The 7,649-nt window shown below is 61.4% G+C and overlaps 1 protein-coding gene across 1 annotated transcript in view; it reads right to left on the reverse strand.

Moving 5' to 3' along the window:
• ASIC4 (acid sensing ion channel subunit family member 4) overlaps positions 1 to 6,023 on the reverse strand; it is a 29,178-nt gene extending 23,155 nt beyond the window's left edge. The window contains exon 1 of the mRNA XM_027878683.1: positions 4,840 to 6,023. Coding sequence (XP_027734484.1) covers positions 4,840 to 5,415 — 576 coding nt within the window. The 5' untranslated portion in view covers positions 5,416 to 6,023. The remainder of the gene's footprint in view (positions 1 to 4,839) is intronic.
• Between the last annotated feature and the right edge of the window lie 1,626 nt (positions 6,024 to 7,649).

A 7,649-nucleotide genomic window follows, 5' to 3' on the forward strand; every position in this document is an offset into this window, starting at 1 on the left:
ATCCCTACATCCACACACATGCTGCTGCAGCCTGGGCACTGTGGGGTGAGGAGTAGCAGTCTGGCTGGCAGGGAGCAAGGTGGGCTCTGGGCTGGGGTCCCTGCACAAGGCTTCAGCAGAGACTGGTGGGAGCAGCTACCCGCTGCTGGGAGCTGCTGGACTGACATTTATTTTTAGACGTGAATTGTATAAATTAGCATTTCTCAGCGGATTAAGCAGCAGGAATTGTGTAAAATTAAATGGCAACGAATTGCATTAAAGTCCCCCGTTTTCTGGCACAAACAGCGCCTCGAGCCGTGCCCGGGCGGCTCATGTGTAACAGCACTGGAGCTGCTGCCGCCGCTGCTCGGGACAGGAGCATAGCCAACCTGCAACGTGTCTGCACCACCCAGGACACAGGCCTGGAAATGCACAAGCATGGTGGCCAGGTTGTGAGGATGGGGGGCTCTGGATGGGCTATGGGGTCCTGGGTAGGTGGCTCAGGCACTGGGTTGGAACTGCAGGAGGTGGATGCAGTGAGTAAAGTGTATTGACCCAAACGGGCACAGGTGACTCAGCCAAGCAGCTCACAGGCACGGGATCAGTGAGGGATACTCCAGGTTCTACTAGGCACTGACAGCACCAGTTCCAGCCCAGCCAGTCCCTGCCATGCATGGCAGGACACTCCCCACAGCCACAGCTATGCCACCCACCCATGGGGATGATGCTGTGCTTGGATCAGGACGGCACTGCCTGGACCTAGAGCCACCCTGTGCCCCAGCCAGGGCAAGTCCTGCAGTACCTGGAGCCCTGGGGGGCCAGAGCATCTGAGGAGTCCCCAGCAAGCCCCCCATGTGCTGGAGCTGTCTCAGCCCTGTACAGGAGGAGGGTGGAAATGGGGTGGTTGAATGTTGGGGGTTGAGCAGGCACCAGGCAGAGCAGGGCAGGTGAAGAACAAGCAGTTCAGCTCCTTTACCGAGCGTAAAAATAGACTGAAAATGTGACATTTATTAAGTATGTTTCTAGTGGAAAGGTCAGAGAGGGACCCTGTGTCAGGAACAGCAGGAGAACCTTGATGGGAGGAGGCAAAGACAACAGCCTACTACCCACTGCCCCCCCCCCCCCCAAACCAGGATCTTTTGGGTGTATATAGGGTGCAGCTGAGGATGTTCCCCATCTCAGCACAGGGGTTTTCCCCTCTGGGGTCTGCTTGGGGTGCTGGGGAGACCCCTCACAGTGCCCACATCCCAGGCAGGCAGGAGGCCTTGTCTGGAGAGCTGGGGCATGTGCCAGCTCTGAGAGGTACTGCCAGCTCTCAGCAACCTCCCTGCTCTCCCCCAGCCTCCAGCCCTGGCACAACTGGCTTCGGCAGCCACACATCACAAACAAAAGGCTTCTGACAGTGAATGAGGTTTTGAGAAAAGCACTGGGCTCCTGCCTGGCCACGAGTGGAGCCTCCCGCCACAGCCACTGCTGGCGAACAGGCAGGATGCTGCTGCCAGCTGAGGGGGGGCCCTCCATGCACCTTCTCACACAGCGCCCAAATTCCTGTCCCCCAGCTGTCTGTCCCCTCCCCTCCCCATAGCACCACCGGCAGGGCTCCCCCTTTCCACAGTACTCCCTGACATGGCCTGAATTGGCCTCGTGTTTTAAAGGGCTGTCGGGCATGAGGGGCGAGGGTGGGTGTGAGCCACTCGCTGCAGCTCAGTTCCAGCCCCACGGGGACGCTTCCCAATCTCCCACATAGTGGTGCATAAAGAGCGCCATTGATTTCCTACAGCCGCACCACACTCTTCGCACCCTCAGCACCGCAGCCGCACTCGCCCAGCCAGGAGGGCTCTGCGCCCGTCGCCCTCGCCGAGGCACCCATCGGGCAGCGTGCCGGCGGGCACAGAGGGGACTGGGGGGCTGTGGAGCATGGTGCAGCTCCAAGAGGTCAGAAGAGGCTTTGCCAGGGCTCCAGCACGGCCCTCCAGCAGCCGACGCAGAGGGCACATTTGTCAGCGGGGCTGCAGGGAGCCTCGCTGCGGCTCAGGGCTGTCCCTGCCGCTGGGGAGATTTACAGCCCAGCCGGTCTTTATTACATGGAAGATGCTTACGCTGGGGATTTTTTTTTTTTCCCCGATAGTTTCTTAATTTGCTATCCCATAAAGAATGTGGATTTGTGACGTTGAATAGGGGAAGATCATTTACCACTCACGGCTCTTACTTAAAGGATCCGCACGAGTTATTTATTGTACGAGCAGAGGCTGCAAGCGGCAGCATGAGGGGACACGCTCCAGCCTCGGCACTGCTCCTGCTCCTGGACAGGCAGACAGTTGGCAGCAGCCTCAGTGGCTTGGCCACTCTCGTCCTGTAAAACTTCCAGCCTCTGGATGAAGCTCACCTCATACCCAGAGGGAAGGAAAAACTCCAGCACTTCTGCAAGCACAGCTGCAGGGAAAACTCCTTCCCTTCTCCGGGATTGCTGGGGGGACAAACTCAGCTGCAGAGGCTGATTGCTGTGGGCTTGGTGCCCTGCGACCCCAGGCCATTTGCCCCACTGGGATGTGCTGCAGTTTGAGAGCTCTCCACTGCTGCTGGGACACACTGTGACTCGTGCACCCACCCACAGCAGCAGTGGTACAAGAGCTTTCTGAACATGCAGGCTCACATGGGCATCCAGAAACAGGACCAACAAAGCATGGACCTCCCCACCAGCATGACAGCTGGGTGCAGAGTAGCCTGGGTGCCCCTGTACTGGGGCCACAGCTGGGAGGCACGGGAGTGCCCAAGCCCACACATCACAGCTGGGACTCACCCTGCTTGCCAAGCAGCCCGCGCTGTGTTTCAGTCATTCCCAGGAGGCACAAAGGACCGATTTGGCTCGGGGAATGGAAGTAGGAGGCTCCAGCTGCAAATAGTGTGATGCCTCGACAGGTCCCACTGCTGCCTGGTAAGGCTCTGGGACATGTTACATGGCGGAGAAAAGTCACATCTTCACCCATCCCTACCCACACCCATGCTCTGCAACCTCCCCTGCCCCGGGTTTACTGCTTTGCTCTGAGCAAGTGAGAGGTGACAGGGATGCCTCTTTCTGCTGACAGCCCCGATGCCTCAAAGGCCATGCTGGAGAGCTGAGTTGTGGACAGGGAATGGAGGCTTTAAGAGCCCTATACCCTCCTATTTTGGGCCACGAACCCATGGGTCATTCTCTCACCTGAAACCTGCTCCTGTGCAGGGTGCTGGCACACCAGAGCCTGGCTGCCTGGGTATCCTTAGGGCATACCCGTAAGCAGGTGAAGTAGACAGGCCAGCTAGTCCTGCACAGCCTCCTGCCAAGAAACCGGGTCCCACTGACTGTCACCCTCTACTGCCACACAGCACAGTGCATGCCACACACTGTGTCCATGCTGTGCGAAGCTCGTACACAGCCCAATCCACCTGAGCTCTGCCCTGCCAGTCTCACAGAGTGGTTCAGCACATGGTAAAATCCATTGCCATGCTGTGCCACTGCCTGGCATGAGGCTGGTCTTGTTTGCCTCCTTGACACACTAAAGCTTTCAGGATCCTCCAGGAGTACCCAAGGGCTGGAGCCAGCATGGCCAAGACACCTATAGGACTGTCCAACACCAGAGCTTCCTGTTCCAAACCCTGCTGAACCACGCTTCTCCCTGGCAAATTCGAGCAGCTGCCATAGAGCAGGCACAGAGCCCAGCAAATCCTCAGGAGGAGTGGGGCTGCCCCCCCCCCCTCGCTCCTTCCCACTCCGCTGCAGTGCCCCATGACACCCCCCCGCACAGGGCAGCCCCCCCAAATGTCTCTTTCCTAGGGACAGCATCACTCTGCGCATTGAGCAGGCGTTGTACCGATGGGCACAAAGTGAAACGGAACATGCTGCATCAGCCATTTCCAGACCCACAGAGCATCCATTCTCCCCCAGTATCCCGCACAGCCCGTGGCACTGCATCCCACTCCCCGTCAAGAAGCAGAGTCCGGCTGGCAGCACTGCTTCTGGGAACGCAGAAGCCAACCGAGTAGTAGCCCCTGGCAGCCGTAGGAGAGAGGCGGCTCATTTCCAGAGTCATTACGGTCTGAAAAGGTCCCATCAGGTATTCCGCCCGTTCAGCACATTTATTTTCCCAAACCACACGGGGATTTGTGATTCCAGGCTCAGTATTAGCGAGAGCTGCACACTGGCGGCGGTCGGCCTGGGGTTCGCTGCCTGGCAGCCTGGGCGCTGCTCGGAGGAGGCCCTGCTGCCAGCCCTGGGCAGCGAGTGGGCAGCCCCGGGCAGCCCCCGCTCGCCCAGCTGTAGCCGTGCCTCCAGAGCAGAGCCGCTCGGCATGTGCGTGTGTGCACACGTGCGTGTGCAATGCTGGCAACCTCCACATCCACACACATCCCAGTGCTAACCCTCCAAATGCAGGAAGGTTCCCCTGTGTGCAAAGGGGTCTCTGCCTGGCCCCCCGCCGCCCCAGTCACTCTCACTGTGCAAAGCTCCCAGCGTCAGGGCACTTCAACCCAGGGGTAGCACAGGCTGGAGCAGAATTCTATGCCACAGCTTTCCCTCTGCCCGCTGCACACCACCCCTGGGGACAGCTCAGCTGTGCTGTCCCCCCACCGCAGCTCCTGACTGTGAGCCCCTCCGGCACAGACCTGTCGACAGCCCAGTCCTGCGGCACAGAGCTCTGCCGAGAGCTCCCACAGAGATCCTCTCCCTCTCTCCATGTGAAACTTGGAGGGAAACTCAAACAGAGAGAGACGCAAACTTCAGCAACCGGAGTGAGCCAGGGAGCCCTGCTCCGGTGAGACCAGAGGGGTAGGTGCCCCCCGTGCCAGCAGGGGCCCCCGGGGAAGCTGACCCAGGTGTGCACTCACCACAGTGAAATCACGGGATGAGCAGTTCTCGCCGCTGAAGTTGCAGCTCTTGAGCATGTCGTCAAGCTGGTGGCCAGTGCGGTTGACAATGTCAGCCATGTCGGGGTCAGGGTAGAGCAGGTCCGTGGCCTTGTGGCCGTCCCGGTCCTTGGGGGGCAGCCCAGTCATGTTGGCCAAGTGGAAGATATCAGCGTCGGTGAGTGCCGAGTGGCGGTAGCGGTTGATGTTGCAGATGGTGATGGCGGGGAAGACCATCTCACGGATGGCCTCCTCGTCCAGGGCCATGACATGGGGGTGCTCCAAGTAAAGCAGCGCTGACTTGGCTGCCTGGTAGAGGAAGAAGGCGAGCGATGCCAGAAAGGCAAACGCCCAGAGGGTCTGGCGCACGCCCAGCCGTCCTGACCGGCAGATGTGTCCCAAGCCGTGCAGTGTGCTGGTGCTGGCAAAGGTGGCCAGGTCCCGGGAATGGGGCCGGGCAGGCTCCTCGATCAAGCTCTCCTTGTCCCCTTCTTCTTTCTCCTTCTGCTTCTCATCCTCCTCGGCAAATTTGATTTTACACACGATCTCAATCGGCATCTGCCCCGCACAGCTGGTGTGCCCAGCCAGCGAGCTGCCCCCCAACACAGGCACTGGCCGAGAACCCGGCCAGGCGCTGGGAGGGGGTTCGGGTCCCCCCCAAGCCCCAGCACGGCACCGGTAGGGCCGAGCCGTCTCGGGAGGGAAGCGCAGCCCCTCTCAGCAGCTCCGAGCCGCCGCTTCCCTCTTGTCTCACTAGTCGATCGTCTCCTTGTGCCTTCGCTTATCAGCACAAATACAGCTGTCAAAAACCCCTCTCTCTCCTCTCCCTCGCTCTGTCTCTCTGCCTCTCTCTTTCGCTCCTCTCTGGTTAAGACCCCAGCAGATACAGGCAGCATTTAGGCATCATGTGCTAATAAAATCCAGGGAATACTTAATAATTCAAGACATGTCAACATTATTTCATCGTCAAATAAAGAGCGAGCGTCAGAGAAAAGAGGCAGTGTGAAGGGCCCGGCGCCTCCGGGGCAGGGAGCCACGCTGCGCCCGCTCCCCAGCCCCGGCCCCAAAGTGCTGCCGGAGCCACTTGTTTGAATGGCTCAGGAGCTGCCGGAGCCGAGCCGTGACGAGCGGAACCGAGCCGTGCCGCGTCGTGCGATGCCGAGCCGTTCGTGCCGCGCCGCGCCGTGCGATGCCGAGCCGTGCCGAGCCGTGCCGAGGCGGGCGGGGCACGAAGCCTGCCCCCCGCCGCCGCCGCCGCTGTCGCCGCGCTCGCCGCCTGGCCCCGCCGTGCTCCGCCGGCCCGTGCGCCCCGGGGCAGAGCGCGGCGCGGCTCGGCGGGGGCGGGCAGCCTGCGGGCAGCTCGCCCGGCGGCCCCCTCCTGCTCGCCCGCCTGCGGACTCCTCCTGCCTCGGCGGCTCCCTGGCCGTTAACCGCCTCCCTGCCGCGACCCACGGCGGCCAGCGCCGAGACACGACCGTCCCGCCACCGGCCCCGGCTGTCCCGGCGGCACCCGGCCGGCGAGCCGCCGCCGAAGCGCGGCTGAACACCGGGTGCCGGGGGTGCACCTCCCCGAGCCCCCCCACCGTGCTCCTCGGCGTCCCGGAGCCAAGAGGGCGGCAGCGTCGCCACCTGCCCCCCGTGTCCGCCGCCCCCTTCTCCACTGCGCTCGCTGTGCGCCCGGGATGAGCTCCCCCGGCTTAATTTCTGCTCCCTCCGCCCCCTCCGCTCTCCCGCTGCTCCTCATCGCCCCATGGCAGCCCATGAAGTGGGGGGGCACCACAAGCAGTGACCGGCTCTGATAGAAAGGCTGAGCCGGGGTAGCTCTCACCCTCTCTTTTGCCCTGCTCAGCCCTTGCTCCTCCTGGGGTTTGCTCCCTCCACCCCAATCTCTCGTCCCAGCCTCTGTGGCAGCACAGCCCTGCAGGCAGCGTGAGAAACAGTGTGACCTCCTGCCCCGACCTGCTCGCAGCAGTGGGGCTCTGCCTGTGCAGCGACGAGTTGGTGGGTTCATCTTTAGGCAACAATCACATGGCACCTGGGTCTGCCTGCTTCCCATGCACAACACCTCTGCCAGAAAGTCTTGATCTTTCCCAGCTTCCTGCCTCGGTTTCCCCAGATGGTGATGGAGGGTTTGCTCAGCTAAAAAGGCTGAACCAATCTCCTCCTCCACAAGTCAAGCAACCCTCTGTGACACTGCCCTGTGGCACAGTGTGTGGGGGGGAACACCAGCTCCCTGCCCCCAGAACAAGCCCAGAACTGGGTACCTCCTCCAGCAGACATGGCTCTGCTGAGAAGGTGCGTGCCTGGCAGGGAAGCCGAGGTCTCCGGAGGACAAGTGACGAGACAGCCGCCCATGAGCGCGACAAGAGGCCTCGCCTCTCCTCGGGGACTGCGCCGCAGGTCAGCGTGACCTTCACTGTGCTGCCAATGCCAACAGCAAAGCTTTCCCCAGTCGTCCGGTGAGCGCACACGCATCTTCAATCTTCCCATCGATCTGTGCATGGCACACATGTTCCTGCCTCTGTGCGGGTCAATACAGCATGATAGGCTGCCTCCGGCAGGGAGCACGCACAGCCCCATCCACCTGCTTCTCCCTGCCCAAGGGATGCATCAAGCTCGTGCCAGCCCTGTACCCCCAGCTTGGAGAGGCACAGTGGGAGTGGGCTGGGCAGGCAGCCCAAGAACTGCCACCACCATGGGTAGTCCAGCCACATAGCCATCAGCCCCCAGCAGCTTCCACAGGGATGCTTGGCCCTGCGGGAACGCTTGGCCCAGTAAGGACCATGGGCAGC

The sequence above is a fragment of the Empidonax traillii genome, unplaced genomic scaffold, assembly GCF_003031625.1.
Source record: "Empidonax traillii isolate 1590-97213 ecotype Southwest subspecies unplaced genomic scaffold, ASM303162v1 scaffold5:size3517227, whole genome shotgun sequence".
Classification (NCBI taxonomy): Eukaryota; Metazoa; Chordata; class Aves; order Passeriformes; family Tyrannidae; genus Empidonax; species Empidonax traillii.